This window comes from Ciconia boyciana, chromosome 18, assembly GCF_034638445.1.
Source record: "Ciconia boyciana chromosome 18, ASM3463844v1, whole genome shotgun sequence".
Taxonomy (NCBI): Eukaryota; Metazoa; Chordata; class Aves; order Ciconiiformes; family Ciconiidae; genus Ciconia; species Ciconia boyciana.
In genome coordinates, this window is record NC_132951.1 from 4,355,329 (window position 1) to 4,379,766 (window position 24,438).

General features: G+C 57.1%; 1 protein-coding gene across 4 annotated transcripts in view; it reads right to left on the reverse strand.

Annotated features, from left to right (window-relative positions):
* The window catches only part of RXRA (retinoid X receptor alpha), a 121,548-nt gene extending 97,593 nt beyond the window's left edge, over window positions 1-23,955 (reverse strand). For all 4 annotated transcript variants that reach the window (XM_072882998.1, XM_072883000.1, XM_072882997.1 and 1 more), the window contains exon 1: window positions 23,616-23,955. In XM_072882998.1, the coding sequence (XP_072739099.1) occupies window positions 23,616-23,643 (28 nt within the window). In that variant the 5' untranslated portion in view covers window positions 23,644-23,955. The remainder of the gene's footprint in view (window positions 1-23,615) is intronic.
* Window positions 23,956-24,438: the final 483 nt, after the last annotated feature.

Consider the following 24,438-nt stretch of genomic DNA (forward strand, 5'->3'; position numbering starts at 1 on the left):
AACTCTTCTTGCAGCCCTGCCTACACAAGTCCCTTCAGAAAAAAAAACCCAACAAAAAACAACCCAAAAAACCACAAGCAAACACAAAAGGCCCTAATTTGATCATATTCCTCTGAACTAAAAGCACCTTTGACCTAAATTCCCACCACGAGTTGGAATTCACCCTCTGCAGGCAAAGGATTACGGGAGAAAATAGCCATGCATGCACAGAGAGATGCGCACGCCTGCTCCCGCCCGGCCCCGGGTCTCTGCCTCCCACCCTGGGCAGAGGGGAAGGAGGACAAGAAACCCCCAGCAAGCCCTACCCAGGCCTAAGAGTGCTTGGGTGTCTCAATTTCTGTAAAGTGGAGCTAATTTCGTATTATCATATGGTATTAAAGCAGCCTACCTCTCTCTTCCATCCCATGTGCAAAACCTGCGAGCGGAGCTATGGGAAGCATATGGAAAAACATCTCCAAGCACAAACATCCACCTACTGCATGAGCTGTTGAAAGTTAGAGAGCTAACCAAAAGGGGGGGGGGGTGTCACAAAAGAGGTTTTAACCAAAAGAAAACAGCCTTGTGTGTATTTTTTTTTCCTCCAAAAACACCCAGAGACCGAAGCTCTGCCTAAACACATGCCTTGCATTTTTGCTACTTCTGGCGGTTTAAAAGGCAGCTCGCAGTGTTCGCTGGGTTTGTTATTAAGGTAACGGCCAGAATTATTCCTGCTCTGTCCTTAGGAGCAGGTCTCCATCCCCTCGGAGCCAGCCAGGCTCCCGCAGGTGAGGAGAGGCTCGGAGGGCGGCAGGAGGGTTTGGTGGGCGCTCGGGGGGACCGAGCTGACCCCACGCTGCTCCAGCACCACGGCTCGGCATAACCTCGCATACCGGCTCGGCCGCAGCATCCTCTGAGTTTGTCAACACCTTTGCAAGAGGTTTCCTGAGGAGAAGCGAGAAAGGAGATTACAAAGTGCTGACAAGCTCACGGGATGTTTTCGAGATGCCCTGCAAGCTGTCAGCCTCCGCTGAGCTTCCTCCCGGGGCTGCACGGAGAGCGGGGACCCCACGGCATGGCATGGCACGGCACGGTCCCCGCTCGGCAGCGGGAGCGAGCGGCCAGCCCGCCTGGGACGAGACCGTCAGGTCACGCTGGGCTGAGTCACCTGAATCTACCAGTTCTCATCAATCCTTCTGGCAAGAGGAACAAATAATCCTCAGGGAAAGCTGTTTTTGGAGGCTGCTGAATTGTTCTTGGCACCGCTTGGAGAGCTTCAACTCGCTAGAAAATCCCAAGCATTTTAATATAGCCAGAATATTTGCTCGCAGGATGACTAGCCCCACCACAAAATGGGATCCAGCCTCCGCGGAGCCGGCCCATCACAGGGACACTTCTCTGTGGCCTTTTTAATGTCGGGGGGGGGAAGGATGTCAAGATGGAGGCCGGGTCACCTCCTGCGCACAGTGTCACGGCTGCGGGGGTCTGCGGACACGAGGCCCGCCTGGCCTGGCCGGGAACCGTTTCCCAGCAGGAGCTGGACCAGCCCCAAGCCATCGGGGTGTGCGGCTGCAACCAGCCGCTTGCTCAGCACAGCCGTGGGTCCCCAGCACGCATCCAGCACGACCAAGCACCGCATCCTTCCCCCCCCCGTCCCTGCAGCACCCGCGGGCACCATTAGACAGGGGGTTAATCCTCGCCTCGTCCCCACGCCGCTCTCTGCCATGCCATTTTCCCGGCGGTGGCCGCTACCAGCCAGGAGCAGCCCTGGCCACCTCCCGTGTTGACTTTGGCCAGCGGCAGCCGCGTCTCTTCCTTGGGGCCACCTCGCAGGTGGTCAGCCGACGCCGGCAGCCTGTTTTCCCTTGGCCCGGGGGAAAACGCCTAATTATTTTTTTTTTTTTCTTTCCTTTCTTCTATTTTAAGATCGGAGGCCTAAAATTAGCTCTGCTCACACAATGGGCCTCTGAGATTTAATCCCTTCCTTCCCCAAACAGCCAACAAAATAAGTTGCCCTTTACAGCATTTTTACAAACTTCTCAGACCACCGAAAATAAGTAAATAAACAAACAGTAAGCATGCGAGAGCCAAACTATTCTGTCCAGAGGGATTTAAAAATAGCTGTACCTGCACAAACCCTGCTGCCCACCTACTCGCACCCAGCAAAGGAGCCCGAGCCCTTGGAGGGCCCCTGTCCCCTTGCAAAACCTCCACCGTGCCGTGCGTACCGTAGACGCTGCTCAGACGCTGCTGCTGCTGGGGACCACAGCAAAAAGCCAACAGACACAAGATTGCCTGCGTGGGCAGTGGTTACCGAGAGCATCACGGCCATGGCTGCCTCCCCCTAAAATGCACGCAGGCACGGAGCAGGCAAAGAGATGCTCAGGCTCCAAAGTCCACAGGGTGCAGTTTGCTTCCCCAGAAAAGCAGATAGGAGCCTACGTTGGGATCTGACCCTGCTGTGCCCGAAACCCTGGGTAACTGTTCACCACGTCAACAGGAGCAGAATTAGCCCCCGGCTTTAGTCGCAGCCCTGATGTAATGCACCTCGACTGTGGGTGCAGGTGGGGTGACTGTACGGGTCTCCCCCCCGAGGCCATCCCACCCCTCCGCACCATCACGGACGCTGCCTCCACGTCCTGCTCCTGCTCCTTGCTCATAACAAAACAATTAGTTAATATTTGTAAAGTGCCCTGGAGTTAATTAATTGCCATGAACTCATTAGCTAGATTTTGACCTCCTAAGACCAGCTTTAAGCCAGGTGCGCTCAGCCGGCTCCGTGCGTGCAGAGCCCTTGCACAGCTCACTGCACCGGTGCCCGAGTGGCTCTGCCTGCGCTCTGCAGGGTGTTCCTGCACGGCTGCACGAGGCCGGCGAGCCGTGCCACCGGCACCCTGCACCGCCCTCCCACGCCGTGCTCCCAGGGGAGGCCTCGGGGCTGTCCCCCGCGGGTCCCCACGCTGAGTGCTGCAGGAGCCGCACGGGCCCACCGCGGGCTGGGGAAATGGAAGCAAATACCCATCTGGCACCGGCTTACCTGCCATACGCTTCCCATACGAACGTGTCTGCCTGCAGCTCGGCACAAGGGGAGGAGCGCACCTTCCCCCTGCGCCCCGTGATGTCCCGCACCCAGCACGCATCCCTCCCCGCAGTGTCCCCAGCCAGGCTGGTGCCCGCGAGAAAGCAGCAGGGTGAAAACCTGCCAACACGGTGAGCACGGACATCCACGCCCTCTCACTGTGTGCATACACCCGCGGCCATCTCCCCCTTCCCAGTAAGCGATGTCCCTCCCTGGGGGAGCAGCCAGCACCACCTCAGACCACGCCAACCCTGCCCGGTCACCGCAGCGTCCGACTGCTGCAGCTGCGTCCCTGCAGTCGGCGCCGCGGCCCAGGGCCAGACCTCGCCTCTCCATCCTCAGGGCAACGTTTGCTCAAAGCACTGGGTGGGAGCAAGAAGCCAGAGCTGCTCCCCCCCAGAAACCACAGCCCCTGCCCATCCTGCCAGATGCCGCGGCACTTCCAGGTCTCAGACCCCGTGCAGGAGCGATGCCGCTGGACCACAGCGCAGCCCCTCAGGGACAGATGCTGCAGGCAACGACCGGCAAGCGATGCTGGTCTCTGCTGGAAAAATCACCTGCCGTGCCCTGCCAGCCCTCTGCAGGAAACCCCAGCAGTTTATTTCACCCCAAACAGATCACCGCTGTGCCAGCGGCAAGCCCCACGAGCGGCAGCATCTCTTCACTCCGCAAAAGCACCCCAGTCACCACCCCACACAGCCGCCCTTCTCAACCGGCTTTCCAGGAACAAACCCGCACGTGCCACGGAGCAAAACCTGCACCAGCGTGGCGGGCAGAGCCCAGTCCCGGCCACCCCACACCGGCTCCCCGGGCAGCCCACCGCGGGCCAGCAGCAGCCTGGCACGCGAGACCGCAGCCTCCGGAGCGGCCAACAACAACAAACTCGTGTGTGAGCGACAAAGGGAAAAACTCAGCGAGGAAACAATATTCGGCTCGGCTCTTCCCGAGCGCGTATTGTAAATAACGTTGCATATGGGTTTGTTTTATTTGTTTTAATTATGAAAACATAGCCCGGATTGTCCTGCTGGCTTGGGCAAGCTCCGTCCCCGAGCAGGGGAAGCGAACTAGCAGCCCCGCAGAGCCACGCTGCGTCCGGCAACCCTACAATAAACAAAGGACACGCTGCACCTCACCGCCCTCACCCCTGCCCGGCGGAGCTGTGAGCTCAGTGCAATCCTCAGCAGCCACGTTATCGCTCTACCAGGCTGAGCCAGGCTTCGGTGCAGGAGCAGCTCGGGCTCCCCGGGCTGTGGCAGGAGCCGAGCACCGTGCCAGTGGCCGGGCAGCCAGCCCAGGCGGCACACGGAGGCCAGCGGTGCCGGTGCCCTGCGACAGCTCCACAGATGGGAGGGAAACAAGCACCTGGAGACAGAAATATCGCACGCTTCAATGGCTGTTTCCAAGGCAATCGTGTATCTGGGGCCATCGGTCCTGCGTGTTGGGGGCTACAAGCCTTTCTGAGATATTTATCCCCTTTTCTTTTTTTCCCCAACTATCTTAACACCAGATTTTCTCGCCGATGTCTCCATCGCTGCTGCTTTTGTCCTCGGACGTACCAGTGCCGGTGCTCCATGCTCCCGCTGTGTATGTTGGGCAATGGGGCCAAGCAGGAGGCAACCGCTGAAGTTATGTTTTTTGCGTCAGAACAAACCTTTCCTTCTCTCGCTTCCTCCTCCCGGGCCGGGACAGGATGAAGGATTTGGCCCTCACCTCCCAGTGCATCCACCTCAGCGCATGCTGGGCCAGGAGAAAGCCGAGCAGCCCGAAGCTGGGACAAGCTTCAGACACAACCAAGTTAAAAATACATATTTTTCAGACAAAAGTTCAGTCCCCAAATGGTAAGAGAGTCCAGGAAAAATGCAGCAGGCCCGGCTGGTGGCCGGCTTCCAGTGCGAGCACCTCCCTTCGGAGGAATCCGGCGAGGAGTCTCAACTAATCCACCCAGGACACACCAGCATTTCTTCCTCGTATTATTGAGTTGGGTGGTTTGTTTTTTTTCTTTCTTTTTTCCGTCTGCTCAGCAGATTGGACATTTGCTGGGAAGGCACTCGCAGCCACGGGGACCGAGCCGGGTGCTGCGCTGGGGGGCGGCCGGAGGGACCCCACCGTTCGCTGCGTGCTCCTGGCACCAGCCCAGGGTTCGCAGGTAGGAGCGGCTGGAAAAGAAGGGACCGGTGCAAGAGCCTGGAGCCATCGCACATGTGCTCAGCACTCACGCAAAACAAACACAGGACATTATCCCCGTGCCTCAGTTTCCCTTCCCCTCAGAGGCATGCTGGGTGGCAACACAAGCACTTCAGGGGAACAAGGCCCTCGAGGTGACACAGAGACAGTGCTGCAGGCACCCCAGCAGGACGGGTCCCCAAGTGCCTCCTCCAAGCTCGGTGAGGATCCCGGTCTCTCCCCGAGGCCATCCCACCCTGCCGCCCCACCACGGACGCTGCCTCCACGTCCCGCTCCTGCCCTTGCTTGCCTGCAATTCCCAAAGCAGGCACCCCAAACCCCTCCTCGCCTCGCTCTCTACGGCTGCCTCTCCCCAGCTCTGCGCCCAGGGACCCCTCGCCACCCCGACAAGCCCCACATGCTCCCCGGGAGTTTTTTGCCTGGGGCAGATGCACCGTCCCCACTGGGCACTGTTCCCGCAGCTCCCCACGGCCAGTCCCTTCATGCTGGCTGGAGCAGCAGGATGGGGACAGGACACACGTGGCCTTGCCATCTCCATCAGCTCGTTACTGCCGGGAGGGCCGGGAGCAGGGGGCTCACGCCTGTCCCTCGCACTTGCCACTGGCCCCTCCACAGCCCCGCACCGGGGAGGAGATGCCACTTTCGGGTCAGCCGGCAGGCGCTGCTTTCCATCCCGGTGAGATGCCCACTGAGGAATTTGCACTTCATTCCTTGACACCCGCTTTAATTATAGGTATCAAGTCGGCTTCTCTCTTTCACAAGAGCCATGAAATAACTTCCTGCTCTCCTTTCTCTGCGAGGGGTTCACGAGTCACTTGCTCCCTCCACACACAACTGGAGGGCGGCAGGCCCTGCAAAGCCTTCCCCAAGGGCCAGGGCATAAAATCCCGGCACCAAAGCCGTCGGCTGTAACATCCCAGGACGACCTTCCAAAAATCTCAGCCCCAGTTTCCCACTGTTACCAAGATGAGCAGACGGGGAGTAGGTGACACCGGGACACGATAGGCACTAATGCCTCAAAGGCTCCCAGCACACAAAAGGATGCTCTGTGCTCGCCCGCCGGCCAGCGCAGCACGTTTCTCCGACAGCAAAATGCTGACTGTCTCTCCAAAATCCTTACCCAGAAGCACAGTGAGCACATCCCGAGGTGAGGCTGCTGGGGAAGCCCAGCACGCATGCCCGGGTTGCAGACCACACCACTGCCTAGCAGGCTGTGCAGTTAGCAAGTACACCCTGATGCCAGCTTTATTTTCCTCCCCAGCTGCCGAAGCAGCAGCGGGGCTGTGGCAAGAGCTCCATCACACCACCGCCCCATCGCTCATTTCTTCCTGAAGGTGCAGGGTGGTGGTTTTGGGGTTTTTTGTTGTTGTTTTAAACATAAACTGATTAATCCCAGTATAACGAGGACTTTCCTGGCTGTGGATTATCATTATTCAGTTCAAGGAAATACAGATAATTGTTCACGAGCAGATGAAGCTCTACAGTCTATGAAAGGATCCTTGACCCCACGGACGGGAGAGGCGGTGGGTCCCCAGGAGCGGGGCAGTTGCCCCTTGCCTCGCTCGGGTGTGTGCGACCCGGCGTGCGGAGGGCTCCCGCCCCACCGCCCACCTCGCCATCCCCAGCCGAGCCGCTCTCCCGGCCGGACAGGTCGTTCCACTGCAACACTGCCATTTTCCTTTACCCTACCACCCCCAGCGTGTTTTTCTGCTAAATGCCCCCAGAGCAGCCTGTCCCCAGTCCGCACGGCTCAGACACGGGCTGGGAGCCCCGTGGGGGCTCAGGGAAGGGACGCCCCAGCTCACAGCAACCACGCTGCGCTGCTGTTTGCTTTATTTTTTAATCAAGTCATGAGACAGGGCGGATGCTGCTTGAAATAAATCATCAACCACAACAGCAATAAAGACAAGCGGGCGGCCTCAGCTCGGACTTTGCAAGCAGGGGACCAACGGCCGAGTCGCCACCGCCCCATCACTGACGGGGTGACGGAGCAGCTCTTGTGCCATGCCTCGACACTGCAAGGTTGTCACTGAGGAAATGGTGACATGGTTGTACCAGGAGAGGAAAGACGGCTGCGGACACAGCCAGCCAGGCCAGCTGCATGGCCCCGTACCACTGGGGAAAAAGCAATCAAGGACTCTGGTAGTCCCTGGGATACTCGCCCTGGGGACAAGCATCCCTCCTCGCTCGGGGCTGCATCTCCCCTTTCCAGTCTTCTACAGCCCCGGGGCCAAGGGTGAAAGAGGAAAGAAAATCTGTGCGTGTCTCTCCCCCGCCGGGTGCCAGCGAGGCTCTTCTGCAAAGATTGAGCAACGTGGGGACGGCAGCAGAGTCAGCAGCATCTCCCCAGCCCCCCCGAGCCCCACACCGCTGCGTGCACCCTGCATCGCAGCACAGCCAGACCCCAGCCCTGCAGGGACCCGCAGGCTGGCTCCCAGAAGCTCCTCCAAGCCCACCCACCCAGATCCCATGCACTAAAAAGCATCTCTGCTCCTGCACAGAGGATCTGGCCCTTCCTCTGCATCGGCCAGTGCCACGAAGGATCCGGACGGGCAGGAGCACCGGGTCGCTGCGTCCACACCGGAGTCCCTCCGGCCCCGGCACGGCTCGCGGCAGAGGGATGTTCTCCCTTTCTTCTCCGGGAGGATTAGACACACTTCTTTTCTCTCATTGCTTTTCAAAAGAGAGGCTTTTTATCACTGCTGATCCCTGGGGGAAACCTTTCTCTCTCTCTCTCTCATGCTTTTACAGCTTGGGCAGGGTGAAAGGAAGTTTTCCTTCATCTCAGTCTCTCTGCTGACAGGCACCGCGAGCGCGATGGACAGAGCAGCTCCCCAGGTCCCAGCCTGCACCCAAACATCTCCCGACACCGCCGGGGCTCCCCACCACCTCCCAGCGCCGCGGGCTGCATCGCCAGCAATGCGCCCGGCGCCGAGCCCCGGAGAACGCCCAGGCAAAACCCAGTCTTAGTTATTTCGAAAGCCATGTCGCCATTGCGAAATCCCAGCTTGTAAAAACCCCGGCAGAACAAAAGCAACAAACCCAGCTCAAGACAGCTACAGGTGCTCTGCCCTTGCCTACCTGCTCCCCATTCTCTGGAGGTTGCAATTACATTTTCCAGTGTTTCTTAAGTGGATTTCCCCCCCCGCCTTCCTGCCTGCTGCGGAACAGATCAAGCCAAAGAGAGGAAACCAAAGCTTGGAGCTGGCAAAGCTTTAGACACGCACAGCTATTTTAATGGACCACTCACATGCAGAAAGCTAAGAACATGCCTAAGTGTGTGCGGGATCGCGGCACGATCAGCTCTACAGCGAAACAACTAAAGCCAGTGATCCCTGAAGTGCTGTCAAAAGCTCTAAGTACCCAAAAGTGAAATCATGTTGTTTTTTCACCCTGTGAGCTCTCTCCATTACCGAAACCAGGGCTGAGGTTTGTCACAGCGGCAGACGGGGTGTTTTTTTAATTGTCAACCATGCTGCAACATTTTCTCTTTATTTTTAGGCGTCCCTTTAAAACTATAGAGGAAATCATCCAAAAGAAGTTTGTTCAAACGGCCTGTCAGTTTGAGGAAGTGAAATTAAACCAGAAAAAAAAACTCCGAATCCTAATAAATCACACATCCACACACACAAAATTGGAGAAATCTGGGCATGCCTCCAAAGCCAAGTAAATGGATGATAAACAAAACAAACCTAGCTCTGCCCGGTAATAAAGGCTTCCACAGCGGGAATTTCTCACCCGGGAATCTCTTCCACCGAGGGCACAGCTCGTGGCACACATGGAGCTTTCCCGCTCCCCTGCAAAGCTGTGCCTCCAGGGACTGCCAGCGATGCCGTCCCACGCTGAGCTGGTCTCAACGGGCACAAATCCTGCATTGCCCCTGCTTGCACAAATTGCCCCCCTGCACAGCCCTGGCCCTTTGGGGGAGCACGCCCTGTCCCCGTCCCCGCTGCAGACGGATCGATCCCCCCGTGACGCAGAGAGGGTGGATGTTTGGTTTTCCTGGAGTCACGGGAAAGCCCCGCTCTTTCCCCGCACAGGCACCGCTCGAGCCCTGGGCTGGCAGCAGGGACGCGCTCGTGGCCCGCAGACCCACCCAGAGCAAACAAGGCTCACGACTTGCAGAAAAAAAAAGAACGCAAAACAAAAGCAAGGGAAAGGGCAAAAGGAATAAGGATGAAGATGCTGGAATAATCCCCCTGGGCACTCAGGTGCCTGAAGCAGGAGGCAAAGCCAGCATATGGGACAGCAAAAAAAAAGCAGCAGCCAACTCTCCTTTCAACTTTCAGATGCAGCTTCCCATGGATATGGATGCTGCAGAGCAACGTCCACTCCCTCCCCGGCAAAGAGGGTTCATCTTTTCAGGCCATGCAGCGGGAGGGAGAGCAAAGGGAGGAGGGCATGGACGCACACTGAGATGTGTCCGAAGGAGGACAGTGCAGTGACCCTGCTGCAGCCTCTACATGCCCAGAGCTGGATTTTGGGGGGCACAGCTGGGCCGAGAGCTGAGGGTATGACAGCAAAGCCAGCGGAGGGATGGACACGTGCAGGTCCCCATCGCCTCCGTGGCACAGCCGCAATCGAGCACCCACCGCAGGGACCTGACCCCGGGTGGGCAGCCCACCCTCTCCCTGATTCTCTCCTTGTTTTCCAGCAGAGATTGCCACGAATCAGTTAAAGGTTTCTAAGCTGGGCTCTCCTCAGGACTCCAGTTAAAAGTCCACCAGGCATTTTCCCATCGTGGACTTTAGCCCCGGAGCACGGCTGCGATAACGCACACGGAGGTGCCAGCTTGCCATGGGACCCACCACCAGCTGCTCCGCCGCTGCCGCGGCAGGACGGGGTGGTGCCACCAGGGCTGGCAGCCCCTGCAAAACACGCAGGGCCCCACGCAGGACAGAAAACTGCAGAAAAGGCCTCAGAGCAGCATTTTAGGTTTTGGTAGCATGAGGTTATATGGAGCATTTGCAAAGTGGGGAACAGTGGTGGGCTACAGGGCTCCGTGCTTCTGCCCGGGGAGCTAACCCACCGCCTGCGGTAATGATCTGTTGCCCTCGAGGAGCCCGTTTCACCCATCTCCAGCCCGCACCGGGCACAAATTCCCCCCAGGGATTTTGCACAGGGGCAGAGCCCAGAGATTTCTCTCCCCGTTGGTCCCGAGGGAGAAGCAAGGGCAGAAGCCGTACTGCTGTCCCTGCTGGGAACAGACACCCAGCTCTCCTCTCCAAGGTCGTCTGCAAATCCTCTTTCACCAGGACTACACATACCATTTTTTAAAAGCTGGGTGATGTAACCAACCAGTATTTATAATGCTGAAAACATCCCAAAGCTCCATCTCTTCCAGCTCCCAAGCACACTGTGTACTCTTAATAAAATAATTGCAATGATGAATAGCTCCTTATAACATTCCTCTTCTGCAGCTACTGACAGGGCCAAGAGCTGGGATGGAAAGCCCTTCTCCTAAATGCTCCTTCAAGGTACATTCAGGATTTTACCTCTTCGCAGCAAAAGATACAGTGAAAATTTGGAAAAGGTGCCAGTCCTGCCCCAAGCCATCCCACCGCACAGAGACACGAACAACGAGCTCCCTCTCCCCCAGCCCAGCCACATCATCATCTTAATAATAAAGTCAGCAAATCACCGCGGGTCAATCTCAGTCCTTAGTTAAGCTGACGTGATCTTGAACCCGTTCGATGAAATCAATGCCGAGCTGCTGCTCCCACCGGTGCTCGTGGGGTCCGCACCAGCCGAACCACCCCGGCAAAGGCTCCTCTGCCGAAGGGTCGCCCGTGACACCCAGCCCCGGCGCGGGGCCGGGCAGCACTGGGAGGCTCATTTCCTTGCTTTTGAAACAAGGCTGCGGATTTAATAATTCGTTTGCAAGTCCTCATGTGCCCACGATTTCCACACTGACAATTACAGGAGCAGGCCAATGCATTCCCCCCCTCCCCCCCCAGAGTCACTTCTACCTTATTAATTTGTAAAGGTGCATTCAATTAGGGAGCACCCTGGCTTCACCTTCCCTTCCCATGCAAAGCAAGCTTTTACTCCCAGCCAGGGCCAGGCTCTCTGGGTGCTTTCCCCAGCACAGAGTCGCTGCTCCCAAAGATTTGCAATTGAGCCATCAGGAGGAGCCAAGGAAGAGCGTTACCCCGTCACCCAGCTGGGAGCCAAGGGACACCCACACTGGGTGACTTGGAATCATAGAATCATTAAGGTTGGAAAAGACCTCCAGGATCATCTCCTCCAACCATCGACTTGCACAAGGCCACCCGGGGAACCGGTGGCAATCAGGGACCTGGGATCAGCCCTCACCTCGGCCTCGACTGCAGCTCGGGGGATTTCCCGGCACCCAGCCCTGCGCGGGGGAGAACTGGCAGGACCGGCTTCTCCCGCCCCGTGGGCACCTCCCGGCACCCAGCACGCTCCACCGGCCCCACGCTCACCCCCTCCCCACCCGGCGTGGGCGACGAGGACCCCAACCCGCACCCTGACCCAGCACAGGCACTCTTCTGCCCCGACACGCGCTCTCCTCCCTCTGAAGGGCTAGTTTGGGGTCCCCACGTTTCAGGCAGGACTGGGAGCATCCCTCTGCTCTTGGGGATGAGCCAGGATGAGCTTCACCCTCCATGCCACTGCTGCCCAGGCCATATCCTGAGGCTCGCCTGCTTGTGCATCCCTGAGAAGAGCTTTTGGGCTCCCCCAATGCCGGCTGCTGCTCCCGGGGTGCAGCTGAGCTACACCAGGCAGCAGCCCCAGGGTGGGCTGCATCTCATGGTGGCCAGGGCAGCGTCCAGGGGCAAATGCTACCACTCCAAAAAAGAGACCTAGGAGAATGCCCGGATCAGTCCTGCATCTCCTGCGCTGCCATAGGGTTTTGGGAAGGTGCAGCCTCCCCATTTGCGTAGGTGGGGGCTTTAGATGGGAACCGCACTGTTATCTGCTACCCAGGGCTTGCTGCAAGAAATCCCTGCCCTGCAACATTTCCTGCACACACCTAGAGGCCGTGAAACCTCGCTGGAGAAGCCAGACATGGTTTTCTATGCCCACCTGTCCTCGGCTCCCACGGCATAACACCCAGCCATGGTGCCGCTCCCCGCAGGCACCCAGGCACTCAACACCCCTCGGCGATAGCAGCGCAGGCGGAAAAACAACAAAGATGAGAAAACCAAGCACCCAAGCTCAACAAAGCCCGCGGTGACCGATGGCCTCTGATTTCCACAGCCTAAACCTGCCCCACAGGTGAGGCATGAAGAGGGAACGACTTGCCATAAGGCGGAGGGTGAAACCCCAAGGCAGAGCTGCACCAGAGCTCTGAGGCAAAGCCCCAGAGCTGCAGGGCACGGCAGCACCGCTACCAAAATACAACTCAAAACACAGGCAAAAACCCAAACAAACTAAATCTGTGTCTCCCAGCCCTATAAGCAGCAGAGAAGCCTCCTGGCAGGGTGTAATTCGGGGTGCTGCCTTGCCATACATCTCGGCAGCAAGTCCCCGCACAGCATCAGAGCCCCCCCAGCCCATCTGGGATTCCTGCTCCCAGCAAGCCCTGGCTCTGAACCACTGTTTAGATAAAGTCTTCGACATTTGCAAACAATAGGTATCAGCTGGCCTGGGGCCAGCCTATCTCCGGCAGGGATCACGGCTAAGCCTTCCTAAGTGCTTAAATGGGGGCCTGCAGGTAATTGTCCCAGGAGTCTTAACTCTTCCCAGAGCCACCTCTGATGTCCGGTCCCTGATGAGGAGCACAGGGCAGCTGGCCAGCACAGTTCACCTGCACAAAACCAGCCCAGCGGGGACAGCAGCGGAGAGAACGAGGATTTAGGGCTGCAGCACAGCTTCCAGTATGGGTCATCGCATCCTGCCCTCCCCGAGCTCTGCTCCTGCTCCCCACCGTGGGGTCGAATGGTTGCGGTGCTCCCCCAGAGCTGCCTGGACATCCTATAAATACCACCGCAGAGGCTCAGAGAGAGCGGACTGTAAGTGCAAAGTATGAACTGACATGGCTTGCTCACAGCGTGCCCATCCAGCAGACCACAATTTGCTTAGGGGTGCAGAAAGTTTCAGCTTTAGCAGGTTTACCCTGACAGGAAGGGAGCCTGGGTGGCCTGTGTAGGTACAGGAAACCCCTTTCTATCACACACATCACTCCGCTTCCTCTGGATTTCTTTAACCTTTCACTCTTGGCCTGATTTATGCCTTCACACTGATTTTTGCATGCGTGCACTTCCCTGCTCTCCACTCCGGTGCTGTGGCTCCACACGAGCAAAAACGCTGGCAGGGCCTCGGCATCCGTCTGCCCAGAGCCAGAGCAATCTCTGCAGGGAAGCCTCCTCCTCTGCCTCTCTCCAGAGGAGCCAGGTTTTTGCAGGCAGCGAGGAGGGGAACACGCACACGTCCCACGCTGCTGGGCTTGGTGCCGCACTGTGCTTCAGGACTGCGCAGCCAACACACGGCTGCCAGCCACCCGTGGGATCCGTGCTGGTCTGCGTGTGATGGGGAGACAGCGGGCAAAGCACTGGAGCGGCTAATCTGGGACCCCAGGGACACGTCCCAGCAAAGGAAAATCAGAGATGGAGGTTTTGCTGCAAAGGCACTGAGCAGTAAGCCCCAGGCTCCGGCACAGCAAGCCCAGCAGCGCAAAGACAGACTTAATTTTCCTTGCAGAGGGGGAAAGGATCCGTGACCAGCTCTGTCCTGAGCCCTCCAAACAGGGGAGCAGCGGACTGGGGAGGCTGGGGGAGCCCGACGGCTGCCATCCGCTCCCCGTCCCCGGGATGAGCCAGCCCGGGCGGGATGCAACAGGCAGGACCCCGTTGGGAAAGGGCATCCCCAGCACTGCCAGCACGTGGAGTGGTGCCTGCCCGGTGATGCCTTCGGAGGCAAGAGGGCACAAGGACAGCAGGGACACAGCCTTAATGTCACCTAAAGGTCCTCCTGGGTGGCAAGATTAGCAGCTTGTTCCCAGCCTCGCGGGGATCCCGGCACAAGAGGAGCGAAATGTCAGACTGTGTCGGGACACGTATCGGCTTCCCAGGAGCGGACGGGGGAATGTGCCTCTGCTGAGGCCAAAGGCTCCGGGGCAGCGTCAGAGCAGGGACAGGGGAAGCACCAGGGAGGGTTTCTGGGGAGGAATTGCAGTTAAGGTCAATTCTCCAGGGCCCCAATTTGGGGCATTTTTAACCTGTGCAGCCGGATAAATACGGAGGGTGGGAGCGGGTAGCCCTGGTGCCACCAGCCATCGCCTGGGAGGAGGGATGCAGGGACACAGCCAGCGCACCAACCCGGGTTTTCCATCCCTGCTCTCATGTCCTAAGATAGCCCACACGGTCCTGTCCTTACAGCTGCCACGATCCAGGGAGGAAAAAAAGAGAAAACCCCAAAGCGAGAGTGTGCCAGGAGAGCATCTCTTCATCCAATTTCAATGGGACGTGGCAGGTCACCCCGGAGAGCCACCCGCTCGCAGTGCTCCCCCAGCCCGGCACGGCTGCTGCAGCCAAAGGGAAATGAAGTTGCAAAGGTTATCATTTCAGTGTTTGACTGAGCATAAAAATCCTGCTCTGAAAACAAAAAAGGGAAAAGGGGGACGGGGAGAGCAGACGGGGAGGAGAGGGGCAGCGATGCACAGCACGACGGCCCCAGAAATGTGGGAGAGGGGACACGGGCTCACATCACACTAACGCACATCTTCATTTCAGAAGAGTTTCCTGGGAAAATAAATGCAAAGTCTGTTGTAAAAGTTTATCTGCGTGTGCGAGAAAGAGCGAGCACGCCTGACTACGGTATAGAGATGTCATTATTTTCATGCATCTGCCTTACCCAATTTTATTTAGTTGCTTTCTGCACCATTTCATGCTCATTCTGCTGCTGAGCTAGACAATTGCTTTATAACTCTAGGGTGCAATTTCACTGTCTGTGAGCCACACGCACACGCACGCACACGGGGTCTGCACTGGGATGGAGCAGGGAGCTGCACCTCCCTCCCTCCCCACCCTGACGTTTGGGAGCTTGCATTGAAATGGATTTTCTTAATAAATAAAAAAAAAAAAAAAGAGAGAGAGAGAAAATTAAATTAAAATGCTAAGCCACCATCTCTAATGTACTATAATTCAAGGAGTGCATGGGGGGGGAGCAGACCCAGAAAGCAACGGCTCCCCATTAAGAATGAGGAGGATGAACTGGAGGGCAATTTGCTCTCTCACGCTAAGTGAATGCGGAGAGACGGAGCCCGGCAGGCTGGAGGGCAGAAGCGCTGTGAATCACGCTGGATTTTTATGATCAATTGAAAGTCACACTTGAACAAGTGCAGGTCAAAAGGGAGGGCTGGCCATGCAGGTGCAGAGCTCGGAGATAGAGGATTTCAACTTGCTAAAGTTGCCTGGTCCCTCACAGGGTTCGGGTGCCCTCGTAGGGACGTCTGCTTTTACCCCACGTCCCTGGCCCCCCGCTAAGCCTCCCCCCAGGCTGCAGCAGCCCCACGGGTGCGGGTCGGGGCAGCTGCAGGGTGCGAGGGGGTCTCCAGAGGCAGCCCCAACACTGATGCAAAGAAACACGGGGCCGCACATCTCCTCACCATGGCATGGGCGAGCATCTCTGGCACAACCCGCTGCCGATACGCCGTTATCTGCCGCTGCCGGGCCCTGCTCGGTGGTGTTAGAGGCTGCAGCTCCTCTGCACGGGGCAGAGCCCACAGCTTCCCGGGCCTGATAAAGTCACTCGCCTTGCAAAAATGGGGCAGCAAAAACAGGAGGTGGGGGCAGAAGGGGAGACCAGCATGGTCTGGCAAGATGACGGGTGGGGAAAGGGGATCTCTGTATTTTTTTCCTCCTTTTGCAAGAGTCCCCACCTGCACACCGGTCCTCGGGGAGAGGCTGCTGCTCCCCACGGCGCAGGGCAGGGAAGCCGCAGCGCTGGCAAGCCGCTCTCACCCATCCCTCGCCCCGCCGGGGGCAGCCAAAACAGCTTCCCCAGCTCCACGCGATGCCCCTGGGTCTGCTCCTGCCTCTCTCTGACCCCGCTCCTCTCTACGCCCCTTCGTGCCTCTGCCATCGCTCACCATCTCACCTGCTCGGAGCAAGGCTCCTCCGTCACATCCCGTGCCAACCTGGCACAGCCTAACCCCAACTCCCCGCTTCGTCACCCCTGCACCTCCGGGCAGATCTCGGCTGGAAGCGCACCCCCTCTCCCGGGTTTCTCCTTCCGCTCTTGCTTCACCGCTGCCATTGCCTCATTTCGGCTCCGTAATGGGCACGTAGGAGACGCGCTGCCCACAACAAAATTGTCTCGCAGCAGCCCACAGAGTTCACAGAAAAAAAAAAAAAGAAAAAAAAAAACACCCAAACCCACAACTTTCCAGCACGCACTTGTCAGCCAAAAATGGAAAAACAATAATCAAATGTTTCTGCCTTCGCGCCCAGTGCCGCACAGCCAGCTGACGAGACGGGGCATCCCTCCCTAATCCGCTCCTGGCAGCCCCAGCACAAAGGATTTGCTCCGTGAGCTGAGGGGGCTGTAAACCTTGGGGGGCTCCAGGGCTGCCCTCAGCTCCCCCCTCCCTTTATTTCTTCTTTTAAAGTCTGTAAAAGCTGAAGAAAGCCAAAACTCCACAAAAGAGGAGACCATGAAAAGTAACAACCAGATGGGAATCCCATTACCATTTTATTGGTCACAAATACCAGTATTGCACCTTTTATCTCTTCGCTCCGCACTGATCTCGCATCCGATGCAATCCGGGGAAAGGACTATGGCTCAGACAAGACCCAAACCCAAATACACCACCAACCTCCGCTCAGAGCCCACCGAAATCAAGAGATTAACCCCCCCCAAAAAAAATCCCCCAGGGTTTGAAAGGAGCAATGCCCACGGCAAGAGGAACCATCTTCCACTAGAGCCGAAAGGGGACGCGAGCCCTGCTCCTGATGCTTAATAAAACAAATATTTAGGGTGTTTCTTCCTCGCCCTCTGGTTTGGGAGCACCTGGCTTACACACAAACCCCATCTGCGAGCTTTTCTTTGCTCCCAGGCCAAAAAGCAGCTTAGGGGGATTTTTTTTTTGGCTACCAGGAGCTGGGACCCTCAAAAGCCCAGGGGAGCCCTGCGGAGCTCAGATCCCAGACGGATCTGCTCTGCGGGGCTGGAAGCTGCCGTCCCAGCCGAGGTTTCACAACCACCCCACACCCTCGCTCCGGGCCCCGTTCCCAGCTTCGCCGGCGCTCAGACGCACCCGCGTGCCTCAGTTTCCCACCCTGTATCTGTCTCATCTGGGCAGACTACGACTTTTCAAGGCAAGATCCGTCCCCTCCTGATGCGCAGAGGCAGGAGCTGGCACAAACAGGGCTGCGATCAGAATTACAGCCCCAAGGTGCAACCTTGAAACTTTTATTGTAGATCACAATAAAAGAAAAAAAAAAACAAACAACCCCAAACCAACAACCATTTTATGCTTACGAGTGGTCTGTTTGAACAGGATTATTTTTTAACTCCACGTTAAACAAAATTTCAAAGGAGGGGAGCTGCATTCGGACTTAATTTGAACCCTTTCTTCCCTTTCTTGCAAGGGAATTGTTCCCTGTTTATCTCTGAAAACACCCTCCATTTTGAAATGCTCCATCTTCTCTAAATAAAAACTCAGTTTTTTTTCCCTGACTTTTCTTTGCTTTTCCTAAGCAAAACGTTGTCAGAAAAGGCAAGTTCTCACAGCCAGTTTCCATCTCAACAATAGAACATTTTCCCAGGCTAAATTGCTTCTGTCTGAAAATCTTCTAGCAGTTTGAGCTGGCTGGCATGTGTGGGGATCCTTCTGTAGGGTTTTTTAAATCCTTATTTGCAATATTATTTCGTCTGCTTTGCGCTGCCTTGATGTTCGACCAGCCTTTGGAGAGACACAGCCACTCCTCCCTCCTCCTCTGTCCTCCCTCCAGGCACACGCTTTCCTCTGAGGAGGAGGAGAGGGGAGAAATAAAATAAAAGACAAGCAAAGAGGAAAATGTCAGAAAGCTGCTTTTTGTGTGCGTGTCAAACGTTCAAAGTTATTCCAGAGTCTAGTCTTTAAATGTAATAAAATACAGCAACTCCTGACAAAATCAATTAAAATAAAACCACCCAGGCTGCCTCCCCTATTGCTTTGTAGCTATACTGACTTTGAGAGCCCACCTGGGCCTTTTAGGAAGCAATTATGGAACTGCCGGGTTGGATCCTGCTCCAGCAGCGTGCTCGCCCGGCCGAGCATCCCTTCGCACCGCGGGCCGGAGGGAGGAGAGACCCAGTTCCTTCACCCGCGAAGGGAGGTGATGATGGGGAGATCCACGCTGGGGATCGGAGCTAGAGAACAGGATTAATCAGAGCCCAATTAGGTTACCGAGCTCCCAGGGAAGGTCCCTGCAACACCCAGCACTTTGCCGGCGGTGATTTGAGGCGTCCCCGGCTTTGGTCACCACCGGCAGCCCAGCTCAGCGGAGAGGAGCCCGGCCGGCGGGCAGGGACCCCCTCGGCATCCCCGCTGCATCACCACCACCCTCGGTTAAGCCCCTTGCCAAGAGCCACCGCCTCTTGCTGTCTCACCGCCTCCCGCAGCGGGGTCGTGGGATATTTATAGCAAGAATGATTCAGTGATTTCAGGCAGCTGAGAGCCTCGGGGGAATACCCTGCTCACAGACGGTCCCCCCCGAAAGGCACTGGGATGCTCGTAGGAAGGAGCACCCTGTGCGAGAGGCAGGACCAAAGAGCATCCCAAAGCCCGAGCCCCTGCCCCGCGGCACCCACAGCTCCGCTGTTTGTTTGTTTTCTTAACCATCCTGCAAAAAAAAAAAAAAAAAAGGGCTCTGGCATGTGGGAATCCACCCCTGCTCCCAGAAAACAATACTCCAACAAAAAGGTTTTTAACCTGTTTCTTAATAAATATTTATTTTCGCCTTCAAGATGTGGGTGGGACAAAGCCAGGGTGTATTTTCCAGTGAAATGTTTTGATTCCCCCCTTGATTTTTTTTTTTCAACAGGAGCAAAATGCCAATAATAATATTTGCAATGAATAACTAAAATTCTGTGGCTTTCTCCCCCGCTCTCTTTTAAATAAATAAAATGCCCTAAATATGAGAAACACAAACGCTCACTCCAACACAGCAGGACGACATGGAGTAAACTCAGGGATCCTCAGAGGATTTATTCAACTGTCACAGCCCAGATTCTGAAATAGGCAAAAATTCCTTCCCGGCTTGTTTTGCATATGTCAATTGGGAGAGGTCAAGCCCTACACTATGCTTCAGCAAGAGAGACCGGGACATGGTCTCTGACTTTATCTCTAGCTCCTAGGCCCTGGGTCCCTCTCCGGTGCTGCGCCAGCAGCCCCACGGAGCCGGCCAGCATCTTCCAGATGTGGGGCAGAGGATTCCTCCTTCCTCACAGGGATGCTCAGACAAGCTGTGACACTTTCCGCATCTTTCATAATTTTTCCTCCCTATGGATTTTCCCACCAGCTGTAAAGTTTCGAAGCTAAAAGAAGCAGAACTGAGGATCGTGCTGAGGTCTCAACCCAGACATGGGCTCCCACCAATCTGCCTTGGGTTTTGCACAGCATCCAGGCTCATCCCAGCCACATGCCCGATGGCAAAGCCAGGGGACGTGGGATGAAGGTGTCTCATGGATGCTCACACTCCCACGCTCTCTTCCACCCGAAGCAGCCCCCACGCTCCAGTTGCTCCCCCCCAGCCGGACACGGGGGGTTGTTTTGCTGTTTTCCTCGGAGGCGGTCCCGCTCCGGCCTCGGCAGGGCCGTGCACGGCCAGTTCTCACCCCACATCCTGAGCAGCTGCAGCCGCCCCTGGCACGGCTGCGCGGGTGGGAAGATGGACTCGCAGAGGTTGCAACCCGGTGAACTGACCTCCGGGAGGGAAGCACCGGCCTCGGACACCCATTAACTGCTTCTTCCTCCCCATGAGGCTGAGCCTCGAGGGAGGGCTCCCCAAGCTCACCGTCCCCCTTTTGCTCCCCAGGAGCTACCACTTTCTTAGAGGAATGGGCAAAGAAGAAAATGAAGCAATAAAAGGATTGCAGTGGTCAGAGCCTTGGGAACAAGCAGCTACCCGAAGAACCAAGCTCCTTGGTTTGAACATCAGTCCCCAACCTGGCCCTGTGCAAAGCCTGACCTCAGCACGAGCACCCCACCAGGCTGGAGATGTGGCTCCCCCCAGCCTCGCAAGCACTTGCATGACAGCTTTTTCTTGATTTTCCTCTTCCCGAAGACTCGGCACAGCACAGCCCCCCCAGAGGAACAAAAGCGAGACATCCCTGATCATTCAAAACCTAGCAAAGGGAGATCTGTAGCCCCAGACAGCTTCTCAGGCAGCATCTGCTGGACCCTGAAGTGTTTATGAGCCTCACCCAGGGCTGCGGTGGTACCTGTGCCATGCGGGAAGGCTGCAGGCAGGCAGACACGGGGCAGGCGCAGGCAGCCCCGCTGCCCGCAGACCCCGCGATCGGGCTGCAGGTTGTCCTGGGAGCGGGATAGCAGACAGAGCCGCAGCGCAGCGGCATCCAGCCCGGGAGATGCCCGGGGACGTGCCGTCCTCGTGGGCAGCCTCTGCCTGGCATCTGCCAGCAGCTCCCGAGAGGAGCAGGAAAATGAGATACTACTATTAAAAGTGCCCAGCGCTGGCCACGCTTCCACCCATGACATCAGCGGGGTTATCTGAGTCTAACCACGGGCAGGACTTGGCCAGGAACCTCCACCGGGTAATCCTTTTTAGGCCAAACTGAGATGAGATTTTGATGGGGCCACACAGTAACACAGCCTGATTTTGGCCCCCAGTTGCTCCTGTTCTCCAGCTCAGGCCCATACTGGTGTGCAGGAAAACAAACTCCACAAGCTTGGCTATTTTTTCCCCCTCAGCCTGCAAATGCCAGCTCCCAACCATGACATGGGATGGGGTTGGCGAAACACCCTGGCGCTCTGCAAAGTCAGGACCCGGCGGGTTTTGGACCATCCCACCTCCAAAAAGCACCAAGGACCCGTGGACCACCAGCTCCGCTCTGGTTTCACTGGGAAGGTCTCTGCTCGCGCTCCTCAAGGCTCCCCTCGCTCTCACAAACCGCTCACACGCTTTCAGGTTCAACCTGCCTCCCGTGCTCAGAGCGGGACCAAGATCTCCCTCTCCAAAACCTGCAGAACCCACTGCCCTTACAACCAAAGCTGCTTTTTCCAGTAATCAGTGACCAAAGGCCAGTGGATAAAGTTTAGGAGTTGCTTCTGCAGCAGACACAAACCCAGACCACGCACCCTAAGCAGCTCCCGCAGGCAGCTGAATTTTCTCCTAAGTCAGCGATGCGAAGTTACAATCCCCACCCAGCACCGCTGTCCTGGGGCGGCTGACTTCTTTTTCCTCTGGATGCTCCCGGTGTGCTAAACAGCATGTTGCAAAGACCCCCCCTCTCCCCGCTATACGCACACATACATTTATAAATGAGCAGATAAATCAGTTGTTTTTCATTTGCACCAGTGTGAAAATCCTTACCCGAGCCAGCAGCAAGGTGACACATGCTCCCCCTCTCCTCCCCCGTCAAAGTCAACATGACTAATATCACAACGTATTATTTAGCATCTACAGCGTAACAGGAGAGCGCAGGTCTGAAAGAAAATGCAAGTATATACACAGGGGCCCGATCCTGCCCGTATCAACAGAGGTTTGGGCTGTCTTCCACACGAGCATCAAAGGAAATGTAAATACTTAAACCAGCCACCTCTAAGATTAAACCACTTTTGTGTGGCAAGAGATAGGCACTTTCTGCTTCGGTGGGTGTGTTTGCGATGATCCCCGACACCTGCATTTCATCCACCCAAAAGGAGCGGCTTTGACTTTGAAAGCAGGACCCGCTGCGGGGGGACACTGCAGGTGAGATGCTTTTAGCCCAAACAGCAACTCTGGGCAAGTCAACCCAGCAGCATTTCCCACACAGAGCTGAATCAACGAGGGCCACTGTAAAAACATGATTCTGGGGGGAAAGTAGATGCCAGCTGAAGACCTGCCAGCCCGCGGGGCCAGGCTCTCCCTGCCAAAGCCCCCAGACCACAGCAGTCCTGGAAGCCCTCCCGAGGGGCAGGGCTAGCTGGGGACCGTGTGATGGTGTTTATATTTATTCCGGTCTTAGAAAGGAACAACTAAAATGGCAATTCTTAAACAAAAAAAAAAAAAAAAAAAAGAGAAAGAAATGAAACACACCACCACAGGCGAGCAGAGGTTGAGCACAGATTTAAAGCCCAGGGAAGCCCGACTGGATGTTCTCAGTGGCCGTGGGCTTGCTCGGCCGGAGGCTGGGAGCCCACGCGCTGAGCGGTGGCAGAGAAGGCAGGATTCGTCCCCTCTTCCCCCTCGCCTGGACTTGGCGTCAGGCTACTTCACTAAAACTTTTCTTCCCCCCACCCTGAACACTGAGCTCTGCAATATCACTTCTCCTGAAACCAAGACGCAAGGAGGCATTCGCCCTTACAAGCCAGGACTTGACTCAGTCACCGAAACGATGGCAAACTCCAGCTGGAAATAGGTTTTTAAATGTAACTAAAAAGAAGAGGGGGAGGGTTGTTTTTTTTTAAAAAAGAAAAAGAAAAAGAAAAAGCAGGAGAGTCCCAAGCGTGCCGGCTTCTGGGAGCCGCCAGCCAGGGCCGATGCCAGCGGAGGGGCCGGTGCGGGCGCAGCACGGGGGTCTCTGCCTCCCCCTGCCCGGCTGTGTGCCCCAGATGCCGGCGGGGAGAGGCAGAGAGGGAGACAAGGGAGGAAAGAAAAAATTTTTTAAAAAGAAAAAAAAAAAAAGAAACCGAGAGAGAAAAACAAGAGGGGGAAGCAAAGGCTGCGAGCTGCCAAGCCCTCCTGCAGAACTAGCCCCGGGCGGGGAGGGGGCTCTCCCGGCCGACGCCGGCTGCCCGCTGCCCCGTTTGAAAATACCGCTTGCGCCGCCGCTGCCCTCCCGCCGCCGCCGGCCGCTCGCCCGGCCCGGCCCGGCCCGGCTGGGCTCCCCGCCCGGGGCCTGCCGCCCCCCGCCCGCGCCTCGCAAAAAAAAAAAAAAAACACCAAAAAAACAACAGCAAAAAAACCCCAACCTAAAAATAATAACTCAAATAAGGCGGACGGAGCGGGGGCCACGGGGCAGGCCCGCCCGGCACTTTCCCCGGAGCTGACACCAACTCTCCCCGCGGGGCTGCCTGCCCTCCCCGGGCGAGGGGCGCAGCGCATCCCCCGCCCGCTGCCTCCCGGTGCGGGCAGCTGGGAGGGGAAGCGGAGGAGGGGGCAGGTCGAGCGCTTATTTTATTTTATTTTATTTAACCACCCTCCCCCCCCCCCCCCCCCGCCCCGCGGTAGGAATGGAGAATCTTTTTCGGAACAAAACTCACCCAGTGGCAGGAAGTGTTTGGTGTCCATAGCTGGTGCTTAACTCATGCCAAGGGGCTTGGTGAAGATCGGCGGCGAAAAACACACACACGCAGGGCGCGCAGAGGGGAGGAGAGCGAAATCAAAGCGAAAGGAGGAGAGGGAGGGGGGAAGGGGGGGAAAAAAAAAAAAAAAAAAAGCCCAAGGGGCGGCGGAGGAGGAGGAGGAGGAGGAGGCGGGGAAGGCTGCAGCCCCGCACCGGCGGCCCCGCGCAGACGAGGCCGCGGAGTTGTTGCAAACTCCCAACAATGTAACTCCGCCGCTCGGCTCCGCTGGGCGCGATCGGCTCCGCGCCGGGGCCCGCGCAGGGGGGAGCGAGCGCCGCGACCGCCCCGCAGCGCCCGCCCCGCCGCGCCGCGCAGCGCCGCCCCGCGCCCGGCCCCGCCGGGGTCGGGGGAAGAACAACGGTGGTTTGTTGTGTTTTTTTTTTTTTAAAGTGGTGGGGAAAGGGGAGGGGGGGGGGCAAAAGGGGGGGAGAAAAAAAAAAAAGGGGGTGCGGAGCGCTGCGGTGGCAGCTTCGGGGAGGGGTGGCTCTTCAAGTGATGCTGAGCAATCTCGGCCTGGGAGCAGCCGGTGAGACCCTCAGCCCTGTTCCCGGGGTGTGTCACACGGCGGCCGGCGTTCAAAGCGCGATTTATTTCATTTCCCATAAATGAGGCACCACAATTAACTCTCTGTGCCTGTGCAGTTGGTCTGCAAACTCTCACCTCCCCAGCACTGCGGGTACCACCCCGCCGGCTTCTCAGAGCAGCCGGGGCCCTGGCCCCCACCCTCCCCATCATGCCT